Source organism: Dipodomys ordii, unplaced genomic scaffold (assembly GCF_000151885.1).
Source record: "Dipodomys ordii isolate 6190 unplaced genomic scaffold, Dord_2.0 Scaffold10, whole genome shotgun sequence".
NCBI lineage: Eukaryota > Metazoa > Chordata > Mammalia > Rodentia > Heteromyidae > Dipodomys > Dipodomys ordii.
Genome location: NW_012267226.1, coordinates 5,448,490 through 5,465,505, shown reverse-complemented (window position 1 = coordinate 5,465,505; position 17,016 = coordinate 5,448,490). Strand labels below are relative to the sequence as shown.

At 44.8% G+C, this 17,016-nt stretch overlaps 1 protein-coding gene across 4 annotated transcripts in view; it reads left to right on the top strand.

Moving 5' to 3' along the window:
- The window catches only part of Opcml (opioid binding protein/cell adhesion molecule-like), a 1,175,213-nt gene that overhangs the window by 595,223 nt on the left and 562,974 nt on the right, over positions 1–17,016 (top strand). The window contains exon 3 of one of the 4 annotated variants that reach the window (XM_013009599.1): positions 9,929–10,013. In XM_013009599.1, coding sequence (XP_012865053.1) covers positions 9,929–10,013 — 85 coding nt within the window. Of the gene's footprint in view, positions 1–9,271; positions 10,014–17,016 lie in introns of those variants that run through there. The other 3 variants (XM_013009598.1, XM_013009597.1, XM_013009595.1) reach the window with 3 other exon arrangements.

The window sequence follows — 17,016 nt, the reverse complement described above, 5'->3', positions numbered from 1 at the left end:
CAGAGTTTCTATTATGGCACTTTTTAGGTAACAACATTTAAATTGGTGGACCCTCCATAGTGTGAATGGGCCTCATCCAATCAGTTGAAGCACTGAACTGAACATAGACTGAAAGAAGCAATACAGGTGACTTTTAAGTCCAAACTGTAACATCAGCTTTACTAGGGTGTCCAGACAGCTAGCCTGAGCCTGACTTCCACATTCAGGAGTTGGTCCTTAAAATAAATTGCTTACTCTTTCTGTTTCTGTCTCTGTCTGTTTCTGTTTCTGTATATCTATCTATCTATCTATCTATCTATCTATCTATCTATCTATCTATCTACCTACCTACCTACCTACCTACCTATATGTGTTTGAGTTATACATCACACACAGTGTGTGTGTGTGTGTGTAATTTATGCATATAATGTTAGTTGACTCTATATTTTTGCCTATCTTTGCATATAAAATACCCTCTGGCTATGTTCTTTGTAATCTTCCTGATCAACCCTCTACCTCCTCCTTCTTTCCCTCCCTCTCTGTCCCTTTGTCCCTTCCTCTCTCCTCTCTCCCTCCCCCCCTCCCTCCCTTCTTTCCTTCCTTCCTCCTTTTCTTCCTTCCTTCTTCCTGCTTCTCCTCCTCTTCCTTCTTTTCCTGTCCTCCTCCTTTCCTTCCTTCCTCCTCATTCTCTCCCCCTCTTATTCTCTCTCCCTCTACCCTCCTCTCTCCTTTTCTATCTTTTTGCTTTCTCATTCCATTTTCTTCCCTTTCCCAAGGCATCCTATACAGTGATGTCTGGTTTGTTTCCTGATGCCTTGTAGAAGGGGACTCAGAGTGGGTGAATGAATTATCTGCCTTCTCCCTTTCTCAAGTCCTCCAGACTGAAATTTCTCCTACCACCAACAATTTAGAGCATCAAGACCCATGGTGATTTTTTTCGTTCTCACTCAGTCATTGTAACTCTGATTCCTTCCAGTAGATGATAAGGAGAAGCTAGAGCAGCTGGGAAGGGACAGAAGATCCTCTGGGATTACATACAGAAGAAAATATCAGTGCTGGGGTAAGGGTTAGGGGTACACATTAGTGGGTACCAGGAACCTTTTTCAACACAAACCCTGGATATTAATACCTCAGGGGAGCATGGTGGTAACGATGCTTACAACTGGAAGAGAGTTAGAGGTTGTCCATTTCAATGTACCTCAAATCCTAGGAGAAAAATATGACTTAAGAGTGACCAGATCATACATAGAGTTTGAGAAAGTGTGCCACGTGGGATTATTCTAAAATTATTCTGAGATAACATACATCACAATGATTATGTAAATCACAAGCTATGATTCTGACTCATCAGACTATGTTTTATTGACTAGAATCCCATATCTGAAGCCCAATATTCTTTATTTGTTAGCCATGTGGCCCAGCCACCTGTTTTCCCCTCATGATTAATTTCTCATAATATAAATAATAGTGTGTTTCAACTGAGTAGTGTATGGACACAGGGATTTTAAAGTGATGCAAATGACTAATTCCTGTTCTTCATCTCAAGCTAAATTGCTACCAATAAAATCATATCTACTGTGCAAATGAAGGGAAAGATCTTTGCGTTTAGGGTATTTAGTATGTATAAATCATGAGACGCTAAAATGTCTGTGAGAAAAGTTTTAGAGACAATGTATTAGAAATACATAATTTATTATTATTAATTAAATAAATATTTATTGAAAACTTACTGTATGCCAGGAACCCTGAAAGAAGAAAGAAAATGCTTCTTTGCCTCCTTAGAAATTATTGTAAACAAGCTATGCATTGATTTCCTCCTCTGTCCCTCCTCTCCTTTTTTAACTCCTCTCCTCTTCCTCTTTCTCTCTCTCTTATTTTGTTTTTTTTTTGAGACAGGTTCCCACTATGCTGGCCTCAAATAAGTTAGCCTCTCACTTTCTTCTGCTTCTCTGAGATCACAAACATGTACCGCCACACCCATCCCCATAGGTTTCTTTATTTGATACTGATACTTTTGTTACAGAAGTATTAAGTAGATTATATTAGATAATATCTTACTTTTGTGTATCCTAGTGTCTGGCACTAGAATGATGACGAGTATAGTGATGATGATGATGATGATGGTGATGATGATGATGATGATGGCGAGAAAGATCAGGAGGATCTATGTCCTGTGTCCTTCCTCCTTTGTGTCAGGTGTAAAGTCTGCCTACCCCTCTTTCTTTCTTTCTTTCTTTCTTTTTTGGGGGGGTCCAGTCGTGGGCCTGAACTCTGGGCCTGGGCTGGCCACTTCCGGCTTTTTACTTTTTGCTTATGTGGTGCTGAGGAATCGAACCCAGGGCCTTAAGCATGCAAGGCAAGTGCTCTACCACTGAGCCACCTTCCCAGCCCTTTCTTTCTTTCTTTCTTTCTTTCTTTCTTTCTTTCTTTCTTTCTTTCTTTCTTTCTTTCTTTCTTTCTTTCTTTCTTTTGTGTTCATCATGGGGCTTGAACTCAGGGCCTGGGCACTGTCCCTGAGCTCTTTAACTCAAGGCTAGCCCTCTACCACTTTGAGCCACAGTGCCACTTCCAGTTTTCTGATGATTAATTCCTGCATGAATTGGCTTTGAACCTAGAACCTCAGATCTCAGACTCCTGAGTAGCTAGGATTACAGGCATGAGCCACCTGCTCGTGGCATGTCTACTCATCTTTCACAGAGCTGAATTCTCTAGAACTCGATACCATCTTCTCCCTGGCTTCTTTGAAGTCACTGATTCCTGAGTGATATTTTATTTTCCTAGCCACTTCTCCAAATTCTCTGGAATATCTCTCCTGCACTCATCCCATGAAATGTCTGTGTTACCCAGAATTCACATTCAAGGCCTTATTCCTTCTCAGTCCTGCTCTGGCTGAGTGACTTCATCAGTACTTGGGAACTTGGTTCCCACCTACCAAAAGATACTTTACAAACCTCTAGCTGTAGACAGCATCTCCTTCTTAGGTTCATTCCTAAGAAGGAATAACCAAATGCTACCAAACTGTGTTTTACATGAATGCTTCATCAGCACCTCAAGTTCAATATCTAGCACCTGTTCTCTTCTCAGGACCCATGATTCTTGCCATGTCTCTCTGATCAGTAACATGATGCACTCCATGTCAAGGTTAGAAACCAACTGGCAGCCACATCTTCCTTGATTATTAAAAAGTGAGCATAAGCTGGCTGCTAGTGGCTCACACCTGAATTCCTAGATATTCGGGAGACTGAAATTGAAGCCAGCCCAGGAAGATATTTTATGACTCTTATCTTCAGTTAGCCAGCAAAAAGCCAGAAGTGTAAGTATGGCTCATGTGGCAGAACACCAGCCTTGAGTGAAAAAACTAAGCACGCGTGTGAAGCCCTGAGTTCAAACCCTAATATTGTCACCATCAGATCAAATCAAATAAAAAAAAGAAATGAATCTAGAAGATTATTTTTCCATGAAAGCATTCCAAGAACCCTCATCTACATTAGAGCCCCAATCCAAGACCCTCCAGCCTTTGCACATATTTTATTTTGTCTTATCTTATTCTGTGATCATCTGATTTTTTTCTTGTGAGACTGTGAACCCATAGAGGTTGAGTAACATATCATTTCCTTTCCGTCCACAGGCCCAACAAAGTGCTTAGATATTCAACAAATGCTAGTGAAAACAGAAAGGAAGATGATTGAATGAATTAATCAACAAAATAAATGAACAGCAAGAGATAGTTAGATAAGAATTCAAGTAACTAACAAACAATATAAAGCATAAGTTACAGTTTCTTTCTGGGGCTCAGAGAAGTCAGTCTGATCTTTTAAGAAGAGAATAGGACCCAGGAAGTGATGTCAGAACCCGCGCTCATTGAACCCTAATTATGGGAGCCCTCACCAGTCCTACAATGTATCTTGCATACAACACATTTGGTTCTTTAAAGAAAAAAACCAACAACCATAAGCCAGGAAATGATGACTCACAACTATAATCCAAGCTACTCAGGAGGCTGAGATCTAAAGATAATGGTACCAAAAAAAGCCCAAGTTGGAGGCATGGCCAGAATAGTAGGGTACCAGCTAAGAGTGAGAAAGCCAAACGGAGAGCATTAGGCACCAAGTTCAAGCTCCAGTACTGGCACAACAAAAGAAAAATGAAAAAAAAAGCTACATTATTTTCCCCATCTAACCAATGGGGAATCTTAGGATGAGAAAGCCTGACCCATGAACCAAGGTCCCCATCTCCAGGGTAGAAAGTCAAGGTGAGTGACTATGCAAGTAGATATCCAATGGGCATTCTCTCCCATATTTTGTGTTTTGTGCCCCACTCCCCCCCTTCTCTGCAGGAGAAAACTCCATTGTCTTCCTGTCACAATCATTCTACTAGACATTCTGGTGAGAACAGAGAGGGGTAAGACAGTAATAATACTATTGCATATTTTGAAAACACTTTGTATGGCTTTTAGGTCTCAATATAATGTTCTTGGTGTGTATGTGTGTGTGTGTATGTGTGTGTGTGTGTGTCTGTGTGTATGTGTGTGTGTGCACACACATGCAACCACTACTAGGATTTGAGCTCAGAGCCCCATGTTCTGGCATTCTACCATGCAAATCACACCTCCACCCCTGACTATTTGCTAGTTACTTGGAGATAAGAGTGTGATAGATTTGTCTGCCTGGGTTGGCTTTGAACATAGATTCTCAAATCACAGACACCTGTAACCACAGGTCTGGCTCCTGTTATTTGACTTACAGAATTACATGTGGGGTGGCTATAAAGCAAAAAGGCTGATTTTGTTGTATGTCTGTGGAAATCAGCCCCTTCGTAGGATTCTTCAACTTTTCTGTAGGGAGACATTTTAATGCATTTGATGCCTATGGTCCTTTAAGGTTGAAGTATTTGGGTAGCAGTCAGTGAAGGGGAGTCTTACCAGGAGTCTTTAGTGTGGAAATTATTGGGTCTCTGTTGTCAGCTTCACCAAACTTGATGTTTAATTTTACTGTCAATTTAACTGGATTAAGGAATGCAAGAAACCTAGTAAAAAGTACTATTTTAGAGTATGTCTTCGAGGTGTTTCCAAAGAGGATTAATGTGTGAATCTCTTTGGATGCAGTGGGGGAAGATCATCTATCCTCATTGTGGTTGGGTACTACCCAGTAGGCTGGGAACCCACTGAACAAAAGCAAAGGAAAGGAGCTTTTGTTACTCATCTCCTAGTGATAAATATACCCATCTTCTCTTTGTATATCAACACTTCAGGTTGTCTGAACTTTAGACCCTAGGACTTAAAGCAGCAGCCTTCTGGGTCCTCAGGCCTCCCCCTCATATCTAGACTTTCATCATTGGCTTTGAACTTGGACCTAGCCATGCTACCAGTTTCCAAGGATTTCTAGCTTGTGAAAGGCATGTGTTAGCCTTATAAATGGTATGGGCTTATTTCCCTAGGAAATCTTCTCTGTATTTTCTACCTCTATCTATCCATCTATCAATGCATCTATCTTGTTACTTCTATCACTCCAGATCACAACTAATGAATGGACTGGCTCTCTGGAGCCTATGGAAAATGGAGATGAGATGCCCCAGGCAACAAACATTTGCCAAGTTCTTTGAGCGGTCTCTAGATGGTAGCTGAGGAATCAAGATGAGCAAGCATTCTGCTCTCAGAGCCTTACGATCTCAAAGGAGAGAGGCAGTTATATACAGGATGAATTCAGAACTTGGAAGGAGACAGAAAGATAATACACTCTGATAGCAACTGAACTCTATAGCTCTTAGTAGCTTGCTCTCTTAAGCATTACAGAGCCACATGGATATCTTTTCACAATGTGAATCTTGTGTGCCTGTGGTTTTCGGTTGACTTGCTTACATTGTTTCTTAAGATGTTGTTTTCCCATTTGGTTATTCTGTGTACATGTTTTGGTTTTGTTGATTTCATTATTTCGACTATAACAATAGAGGATAGGAACTTAATGCTGTGCATCGTTGATGGCTGTTATGGTACTAGGCACTGTGGCAGGGGCCTCTGCTTGTGCTATGACACGCAGAGCAATTCTGGGAAGAAGCTTTGGTGGGAGTTTGGAGATGACATTCTGTGGTGTTTCTTGGGCTAGTCTCAAATTCTTGGGTTCTGGCGACTTAGTCTCTTGAGTAGTTAAGCAGCTGTGACTACAGGCATGTGCCGCTATGCCCAACGATGAATAATCTCTTATTAACACCGCTTACAGGCTAAGAGACATAATTGAGAGGGTAAGTAATTTGCCAAGGATAACAGAGCTTGTAAGCTACAATGCTAGCATTTGAAGCCAGGCATTTTAATTCATGGAAACACAGGTTCTTGCAGTTAGCCTAGGCAGATGTACTGTACACTGGAAAGAATGTGATGTGGGCTGTGACAGAAAAGAGAGACATGTTAAAATTCAGCTGAGCCGAATTCTGATCTCAGGGCAATGGGTGATTGGGAAAGACACTTATCCCATATTTGCCTCCATTTAGAATCTCATGGATGGCTTATGCTGATTGGGCCACTGGCTACTCTGAGAACTACTCTGCGTTTTCTACAAGATTTGGTCTACAGCATCATGCTTGAGCATGGAACTCTTATTTCTTGTGACTTCCTTAGACTAAAAAGCAGAAGCCAATCTTTCTTAACCACTCTGTTCTCATGACACATTTCTAGTTGCGTACTGATTCATATCGTGAGGTCACAAGGCAATCAACTTCATCTGGCTGAGTAAGATGTCTCCTCAATCGCTGTCCTCCATGAGTCCCGTGTGTCTCAGTTACATCAACAGGCTCTGCACCAAAAGCAAGCTTTCTATTTCATAGTTCCTCCTCACACAGACACACACAGACACACAGACACACACACAGCAGCTGGGTAAAATAAACACAAGCTGTAAGTTTTTCCCCATTCCTGAACAACACAGTTTGAAGTTGTTTTTATTACTGGATAGCCATTTTATTAGGTAAAGTTGGAACTTTCTGTGGGATTCTGAACTTCTGAATAGCCATCCTCTCACTTATGCCCGCCCTCGAAGTTAAAAAAAAAAACCCTTTATTTACTTATCTTTGTTTTCACATTAGAACATTGATTATTTTCAAGTAGTTATACAAAGGAGTTTCAATTCAGCATATCATTTTATGAGGACAATGCGTCTTGAACAATGTCACCCCCACATGGAAGCTTATTAATAATCACCTTTCATCTTTAGGCGATTTCAAATTCGTATTTTACCCAGGGACACTTAAGTCTTGAGAAAAGATTTGTGTCCTTCCAAATAGGTGGTAGGTCTGCTCCCAGAGCCTGTAGTGGCCTCTCCCCTCCCAGGCTGGCCAGTTCTCTCTTCTTCTTCCCCTACACCCTCCTGCCCCTCTCCTGTCCCATCCACTCCCCCTTTTCAATCCTTTCTACTTTTCTACTTCACTCCTCTCTTCTCCACCTCCCCACCCCTTTCTTCCACTTATCCTCCCTCTCCTGTCTCCTCTCCATGCTGTCCTCTGGTCCCGTCCCCTCCCCTCCCCCTTCCTCTTCTGTCCCCTGACCCCCTCAGCCTTGTGGCCCAGTTCACCCAGGAGCTGAGTTTTATCTCTCAATCCTGATTCAATTCTGGTCTCTGAAAGGAATCTAATACTCTCTAGTTTTCATTGTTAACTGATGTGATGAGTGATAACTATTCTCTCTTTTCTGAAGTAAGATGTTCTAATTAAAACTTTTAAACCTAAAAGAAACCCAATAATCTATGTGAACTAACTACTTCACAGGGGGACTGGGGCAGTGTTTGTGCTCAGTCGCTCAGAACTGAGAGCAGGTAGTATGCTTTGTATCTTTCACTAAAGTAATAAACGCTAAAGGCTTAAGGCTTATGAACTACATTTTATTTCATCAATTGTGCCTAGCCCAGTCTAATTTAACAAAAGGCTTTGAGGGGGGAAAAATACAGTAGAGCAGATGCACACAGCAACCATTAAATTAAGATAGAAGAGTAAGATCCACCGCAGAGAAGGAGGCTTCTGCCAGGTAAAGCAGGAAACAGAATGAGTCCCAAGGAGAGTGGGTGCCTTGGGGTTCAGAGGGGAAAGAGATGGGGCTGAGCCTTGGGGTTCAGAGGGGAAAGAGATGGGGCTGAGCCCAAAGATAAGGAGAGACTGTCTTCAGAGAACCCATCCCCAGGTCCCTTCCAGACACTGTAGCGACCATGAAGTCATGGATGGCTCCAATGAAACCCAGCTCTGTTACTTTCAAGCCTGCAGGTTTTCCCAGCTCTTGCTTTCCTTTTTATTTTGATCACAAATAAGATGCATGGATAATGGAGGATTCTTTGGCATGTTGTGTTGCCGCTTGGGAGACAGGATATGGAGTGGAAGGGTCCTAAGGGCTTCTTGGCGTGTCATCAGAGCAACAAGCTTTTCCCATATTTTTTTTGCACAGGCCCAGGAAGCCTGGCTGTGCCCTGGGACCAGCCCCAAGCTTGGCTAGGTGGAGAGCGCAGGTACTCAGACTGGTGTAATCACCTGGGCACGTGAAATGTACTTCAGTTCTTCGGAGCAGGGGGATGGGTGGAGTTGTCAACTTCTGCATGGAGGCGTCCGTGGCGAAGTGCCAATGTCAGTTTTCAATTTGCTGCTTTCCCTGAACCAACTCCCTCTCCTTCCTCTTCCTCCCCACTCCCCAACCCCCACCCGGTACCCGGGGAGCCAGTTAGAGGGGCGCAGTAGCATTTTCTCAGCTTGCTTGTGTATCAAGGGGGCGAGTGGAGCCCCGGGGTGAGGTGCGGGGGGGGGGCAGGCCCACCTCTGCAGGGATTCCCCAGCCGCGGTGGGCGCGGTGCGGCAGGGATTAAGGTGGGGTCCCCGCACACCCGGCTGGGATGAGCGCGCCTTCCGCGCTGCCCACCCGCCGCCCGCTCGCGCTCGGCATCCGCACGGGGAGAAAGTGGCGGTCAGGGATGGAGCTGCTGCCATGACAACCCGGGCGGCGGTCGGGGTCCGCGCGCGTCGGGGCTGCTCCCGGGTGGAAGGCGGCGCCGGGGGCGGCCGCTGAGCGGGGCGGCCGCGCGTCCCCGCGTCCCGTGCCGCGTCCCCGGTGGAGGCGGGGGCCGCGGTCCGCGCAGTGCGCCCGGAGCCAGCGCCGCGCGGCCCTCGGCGGGGGCTGGCGGCGATCACCCATCGGACCGCGGGGGAGGACATCACCTCCCACCACGGAGCGCCTCGGCTGCATCCTTCCCGCGGCGGGCTGCCTCGGGCTGGGAAGTTGTGATCGCCTTGGGGGAGGAGGGACGTGGGACCGGTTTATAAATACAACCTATACATATGTGTGAGCTAATAAAACCTCTCCTCTCCTGGAAGCAGGAGGCTTTGATGGATGGCATCTCCTGCATGTCAGAGACACTTGCCTTCCTCTTTGGGTTATAAACTTTTGATGCCAGATCTCCGCCGAAGCTGCCCAACTGAATCTTAAAGTAGCATCTCGAAGAGACACAGGCGGAGAACGCGCAATCCGTGACCTTCATCCCGGCACCTTCCATCTCCTCCTTTCCTTCCCGGGCTGCCTCCCTCCCTCCCTCCCTTCCCCCCCCCAGGAGGGGGGAGCATCGAGAAAGCTCTTTTTGGATGCAGGAGGGGGGCATCTGGTTCTGCTGGGCTGGAAGGCTGAGGCAGGAACTGAGGAAGAATTATTAGACTCCGGAGACTCGGCTTCTCCTTCTCCCTGGCTGCTCCTGGCTGCTCTGTCTCGGTGTCCTCTCTCTCCCCCACCCCTCCAACACACCACCACTCCCCACCCCCATTTCTGGCTGGTGGTTGGTGTGCGGGACAGGGGGCGGGGGGCACCCGCATCGTGCCTCGGCCCGGAGTTCTGGGAAGTTGTGGCCATCGAGGATGGGGGTCTGTGGGTACCTGTTCCTGCCCTGGAAGTGCCTCGTGGTCGTGTCTCTCAGGCTGCTGTTCCTTGTACCCACAGGAGTGCCCGTGCGCAGCGGAGATGCCACCTTCCCCAAAGCGATGGACAACGTGACGGTCCGGCAGGGGGAGAGCGCCACCCTCAGGTAGGGAGCATGGCTTCAACCGGGGCCGAGTCTCTCGGGTGCCTTTTCTGGGGCCAGCGGTGAGGGCAGGGAGACCAGAAGGCTCCGGAGGGGCTAGGGCGTCCCAGAGGAGGGGAGGGTCTGTTGTAGGCCCAAGTGGCGGCCACTGGCTTGGTGAGGTGACTTGTTCCCCTTTTGCCTGGACGGACGGGGTTGTTATTTGCTCTCACTTGTTGTTGTTGTTGTTTTGTTTTTGGTGGATGATCTTACCAGAGAGCCCTGTATTCAGCCCTTGGGACTTTAGGTGTTTGTGAGTCTTGGCACAGCTGGACTGACTTCTGGACACTGAGAGGAGTACTTGAGGTACTGTGTTTAAGTACACAGGGATGGCTAGCCTAAGACCCTTCCTTGGGTCTCTCGCAGGTCCGGAAGGGTGCGATGAAATAGAGGCTTTCTCAAGGTGTCCAGGCTAGCCCCTTTCTCAGACTCTGCATTCACCCACTGCCAGGCCGGATAGGAGGCTGCGGAAGACAGAACCACTCATGCCAACCCTGGGTGGTATGCCTGGGGGCCTCTCTTGTAAATGTGAGAGCTGTTTTGATTTTGCAATCTTGGGCCATGCAGAGAAACATGTAGCTTTTATGCACCAACATCATTGCTGTGTGAGAAGCACAATAGGGAAGCTTTTTGTTTTAGCTTAATGAGTTACAGAGAATCACTTCCACTCTCTAGGCGGAGGGGTGGAGATTCTTGGAATATGAACCTTTGGGGACTGGGCCTGCTGCAGTGGAGACTTTAATAAAAATGCAGCCACCACTTTCCACCAGCTCAGCAGATATCATCTTTTATCCCTTTAATGAGGCAGTTCTGGTCCTAGGAGACGGATTCAGGGACGTCCCAGCTTAACTATGTCTCACAATGTACACAGGGTGAATGCATTTGCCCTGCCTATGACTTTGATGGTGATGGTGAAAATAAAACATTCTGACCCAGATTCTGCAGCCAGTGTAGTGTGCCTGGCTTTTGCAAGGAGAGAATGAAGGGGTGAGGGAGTTCCTTCCTGCTCTCCCCTTGGCCTGCCTGCAAAGGAGGAGCAAGTTTCTTCCTGGGGAAGGAAGGAAGGAGAGCCTTGGAGACCCGGGTTATTCTGTCTGAATGCAAGAGTGTAGTTTGGATTAGCGCTACTTTGGGTTTTTAGCTGAATCGTGTTTTGAGCTATAGAACAGATCTCAGAGGCCAGTCTGCTGGTAACTAAAGATGGAGAAGAGAGGAAGAGAGCCTGATACTATAAGGGACAAGTTTTCCTGCCCTGTGGGCACACCTTAGCTTGTCCTAAATGAGAATGTGATATCCCTACTTCACTTGTCAAAGAAGGCTCCTGAGTTACGTTTCCTGAGCCCTGTGTGCTGCACATTTGTAGAAGACCCGTTAGTTCCAAGATCCTAGGAGCCAGAGCAAAGGTCAAGCAATAGTAGTGTGAAGTGGATCAAACACTTCCCCACCTTTGGTCTTCCCATGGAGACAAAGAGGTCCAGCAATGAGTATGATTAGCTCAATTCTGAACTTTCTAAAGTCTTTAGTCCTCTCAGAATTACACCAGAACCTCCAGTTTTCTCCTTTCTGGGATGCAGTAAGTGCATGCAATCAGTAGAGAGCGCACTTCCATCTACTTTTTTATTTTTTTATTAGCTGCTGGCCTGTTTTCATGATCTTCAAATTGTAATGTTTAGCAGCTGGGCTTGGTAATGAGAATGTGAATTTTTAAAAAAAAGGAAAAAGCTGAATACTTGCTTCTCATGCTTTGTGGGAAAAAAATCCCTAACAACTTATATTCAAGTATAAATGCTGTTACCTGAATAATTGGTTTTATGCTTTAATTTTTTTTAAATTTATTAAGTCGGCACATATTCTATAGTTAGTTTTGCTTCTCTTCTTTATTTTTATCGCTCAAACAGAGAAATCAAGAACATTGTCCACATGCTAATTTTCTAAGGTCCTCTAAATGCTGCCTTGTGCATATTTATTACTTTTGATTTTTGGAGGTAGAACTAGGGCTTGAACCTGGGACCTTGCATCTGCTAGGCAAATGTTCTGCCACTTGAGCCATGCTTCTATCCCTTTTGTGCTTTAGTGATTTTTCATATAAGTTTCATGGTTTTTCCCCAAAAGGCTCAGTATGTGACATTCCTAACATAGTTGGAATTACTAGCTAGCTAGCCAGTAATTACTAGCCACTAGCTAGCTATACCTGCTTTGTTTGTTGAGATGAGTTCAATTGCCAAGGCTGCCCTCAAAGCTTCCTGATCTCTGACACCTAAGTAGCTGGGATTATAAGCATGAGCTCCTGCACCTGGCTTCTTTATTATTACTTACTTAATTTTGTGCTAGTACTGAGGCTTGGTTTCTGTCACTTAGATTTACCCTTAAAGGTGGTCATATACCATTGGATCCAGAGCTCCACTTCTGACTTTTTGTTAAGAGTTTCATGAACTTTCCTGCTCCAGCTGGCTTCAAACTGTGATCCTCAGACCTCAGCCTCCTGAGTAGCAAGGATTACAGGCGTGAGCCACTGGTATCTGGTTTCTGCCTGTATTTTTATACAATGCCCCCATTCTGATTTTCTTGAATACTAACGGCTTCTTTCCTTTCATCATTGAAATTCATATCATTCCCTGATTTCTAAGAAGTTTTGAGTTCAGTATGATCACAATGTTTCCTAGAAAAATAAGAAAGCATCCCTGCCAATTAATATGGGTCTTCGACTCTTGCCTTTTGTTTCCAATGCATCTAGTTCCTCAGTAGTCTGAGGGACAGTCTGTTTGCACTTGCTAGAAATCCATGACAATGACCTTGACCACAGATAAATGTACTTTGTCTCTTTTTTGCTTTGAAAATCTTAGTATTTGTTCGATTTATTTATTTATGTGGTACTTGGGATTGAACCCAATGCCTCACGCATATGAGGCACATTTGCAAGCTTGTAATTCTTATGTCTAGTCACACTTAAGTGTCTTCTTGATAGGGTTCACTGGGAAGTCATTCCTTGGGAAGTTAGTTTTCCAAATGGAACTAATAATATCCATGTCTATTAGCCACAGAAATCATTTTCAGTTGTACCCGCCAGAGATCTTATTTATTACCATTCTGTATCTAAATGTTGCATGACGTTAGAAAAGGAGCAGAGCAATGGTGAACAAGCCTCAGTCCACCTCCAGATTTTCCAGTGAAAAATCACATAGCTTAGGGGAAAATGGCGTCCTTTCTGTTGTGACAAGTCTTTCATTGTTGTGGGGGACAATTGAAAGTGGTATGCTGGAGATACCACGGAGATTTCAGATGTGGAAGGAAACCTGCTTTGTATAAGTGAGTTAATATTATCAGCCCTGTGACTACTTCAGAGGGCTACTTGAAAAGTAAGAGCAATTATTTGAATATTGAGTTATTTTGCCTTTTTGGAAGGGAGACGATATGGAAAATGAAGGTGCTATTCACTATGGTTGAATTATAGCTTCTATGAATCTGATTTGAATTCATTATTACAAATGGGCCCTCTTGGCCAGAATCATTTCATTACAATTATGTGCTGTTGGGTTAAAAATGTTCAGTGCCTTTCTTTTAGATTAGATATGACAAGTATCTGGGAGTTTTCTATCTGAGTCACTGCCTGCATCAGGACTGGAGCCCGGGATCTAGAGCAGTGTCAGCTGGCATCTATTAAGCAACCTCCAAAGCCCAGATGCCAGTCATAGACCTCAGTCACCTCTAAATTTGCTCTTCTTCTTGTAAGCCCTCTTCATCCTTTTGTGTGGCTGTTTTGAGGGGTGCCATGAAATTGTGGTTGTAGTTGTAACTGCCTTACTCTGTGGGCAAAGTTCCCACCAGCTCAGTGGTGTATTTTGTTGTTGTTTGTCGTTTGTTTTCAATAGCAGGATAATCGAGGGTTGTTGATCCGCGATTATGCTTAATGGCTCTTTTCTAAACTGTCCTGACATTTTGAGTTGGAGTTTTGAGCTAATCCATTCAGAATCAAAGATGCAAGGGTTGACCACTGCCAAGGAATCATCTGAGCAGTGGTTTTTGGCTGAAGCAGCAGGGCAGTGGGTGTTCCCTGCATTCTTCTCTCACTGTTAGCAGCTTGTCCTTAGATGCAAATTAGGAAATTTGAGGTCAACTGTTAGGTCATTGCAAACACTCATACAATTTTTGCATTTCCATGTTTAAGGCGCCAAAGCAGAATTAGAGCTATATATATATATATAAGTAGGAAGACATTGCTCTTGGTCTGGGCAGATGAGTGTGTAAAAAGATACTCCAGCAAGTACAGTCTCAAAAGGATCTCTCTCATAATGATGCTATCTTGAGTATCTTGTTGGAGTTGTACACATACACATACACACACATACACATATGTCACACATATGTACTAGGGCTTGAGCTCAGGCTTGGCTCTTTCATTCAAAGCTGGTATCTAATACTCGAGACACACCTCTACTTCTTTGAGATGCTTTATTAAAATTACATTGGTGCTAGGGATAGGGGTGTAACTTAATGGCAGATTGCATGCTTACCAGGCACAAAACTCTGGGTTTAATCTCCAGTACCCCAATAAAACATCTAATGCTAGGCTCCCAGACCAAAGGAATAAACATCTCTAGAGATGGGCATGAACGTGGTTGAGAACCACTTCTCTAAGGGGCTCTCTGCCCTGGAACATCTGAGCGAGGCTGATATGTAAGCTCTCTCTCTCCCACTGAAGCGCCTTCTCTGTACTGTGCAATGGTGGAGACTGTGAGATGCTGGAGTCTGTATCTTACATGCTGTATATGGATAATGGTGGATACCAATGATGAAAATTAAGTGCTAGCTGAATACTTCAATCTATTTTAATGGGACCCAACCTTTTCTGAAGTAGTATCATCTCTCCAGCGATGGAGAACTCTTATCAGAAGAGTTTCATTCTCTTTCAGATGTGATGCTTGGACAATCAGGTGTAGCATTTGTGGATTTTGGAAGCCATTTAAATCCTTGGCCAGAGAGGACCACTGAGGTTGTAATGTGTTCTGAAGTCATCCAAGAGTCCACCGAATCCCTACTGACAAGACAATAAGCAGGTGGCAGAGTCAAGGGGGACTTGTCCAGGCAGCAGTAGAATAGATATGTGTCAGGAAGGCTGTCCTGTCTCTGCAGAGATTTGCCTTGCCGAAGATGGGAGAGGACACCGAGAGCCGGGAAGCCACTGTCCAAGGATGTGGCCCATCCTGGGTTGAGCCATAGCTGCGTAGTTCCCTGGGCTGGAAAAAGAGTGCTGGCTTGAATATTTACTAGTAACACTCCTGATTGGTAGAGTTATGTCTCACTCCTGCGACTTGTATGCCAACTTCCTGCCCTTGAAGCAAGGGATGAAGGCGTAGACCCTTGGCTTCCTAAGCCCCAAGACACAAAAAACAGCATATCTTATCCAAGCCTTTTGGTTAATTATTTGGCCTTTTTGTAGCAAACTAGGCCCTTGGGTTTAGGTTACTTCCATCTTTCTATATACTTCCCATCTATCTTCTAACAAAAGACTGCACCCTTGACCTTCTTACTGTGCCTACTGCAGGGCTGGCTATGAGGAAGACATCCCCACTGCAGATCTGATGGGATGTGGGAGTGAGAGAAGAGACAAGCAGGTCTTCTTTGACCTTCCCAGGGGAGGACTTTTTAAATTGCTTCTTATTAACAGGAAGAAGTCTTTACAGCCATGAGATGAGAGGAGGGAATTAATCCAGTACGCCTTATAGAAGTTTGCATTGTCTATTTTGTTAGAAACAAAGTATTAACCTTTGTTGCTTTTTATTTAAATACAGACAAGAAAGCACCAAATTATTTCTGATATAATTGCTATTGTTTGCCTTGCAGGAAGATGCTTTGTCTGATGTTGTCTTTAGTGAGATTGGAGCTACAGTTTCCAGGGGGTAGAGGCTGGGGAGGGACTGGTTCTTTTCATCTTTGTTTTTCCTCAAGCCACTCCCACCAGATGCTTCTACACTGGTCTCTGTTTTTATTTAAGAAGGGCGCAGTGGAGGGCTGCTTAGCCCTTGCCTGAGGGGTGTGGGTTATTTTCCTGATAGGGAAGTTTAGAGAGAGGAAGAGTTTGAACCTTGCAAAGATCTTCTCTTCTAACACCATGGTCCCTTTAAGAAAAGTTGCAAAGGACTCAGTAGAGAGGTGTGTGTGTGTGTGTGTGTGTGTGTGTGTGTGTGTGTGTGTGTGTGTGTGTGTGTGTGTCTGTACTGGGGTTTGTCCTCAGGGCCTTGAGCTCTGGCTTAGTTTGTCCTTGAAGGTTGGTGTTCTACCACTTGAGCCATCCCTCCATTCTGGCTTTTGGCCAAGATTGCAGACTTGAACATATGGCACCAGGCCCAGGGTGTGCTTTTAAAACACATGATCATGACTTATTGAAAGTCAAATGCCACATCCATCAACTACTATCTCCTGAGGTTTGGGGGATTATAATCCAAATTGATGACCTAGGGAGTGGACTTTGAGGGACATAAAGCCACTTGTCTCTTGTCAAGTGATTATGTAATAGAGATAAGATTTTTTCCTCTAGAAGGCCTTTCTTCTTCTCCTCAATTTTGTTAGAAGTGTTCATTTCCCCTCCAGCTATTGAGACCAGGGAAGGTGTCCGTGTGGTGCAAGCAGAACAAAGCATGACTATCTTATCTCTTTCCTGACACATTGGCCCAAAGGCCAGGAGACTTGCCGTTTGCTGAGGGTCTTTGCTGGAAGTGGTCTCACTGTAGGGTGCTGGCATTTTATGATTCCTCCTCTGTATCCAAGAAGGTGCTGATCTACCTGTTCCAGCTACAGGTCATGAGTGTTCAACACTCTGCAAAATGATGGCCACCAGAGAGTGTCTGTCATGGCGAACACTGATGTTCTTGGCCTAGTCTCTGTCCTTCTACAGCACTGAAATTACCCTAAAGGATTTGCAAATTAAGACAAAGTGAGCAAGTCATCCATTGGCAAAAAGCCACTGATG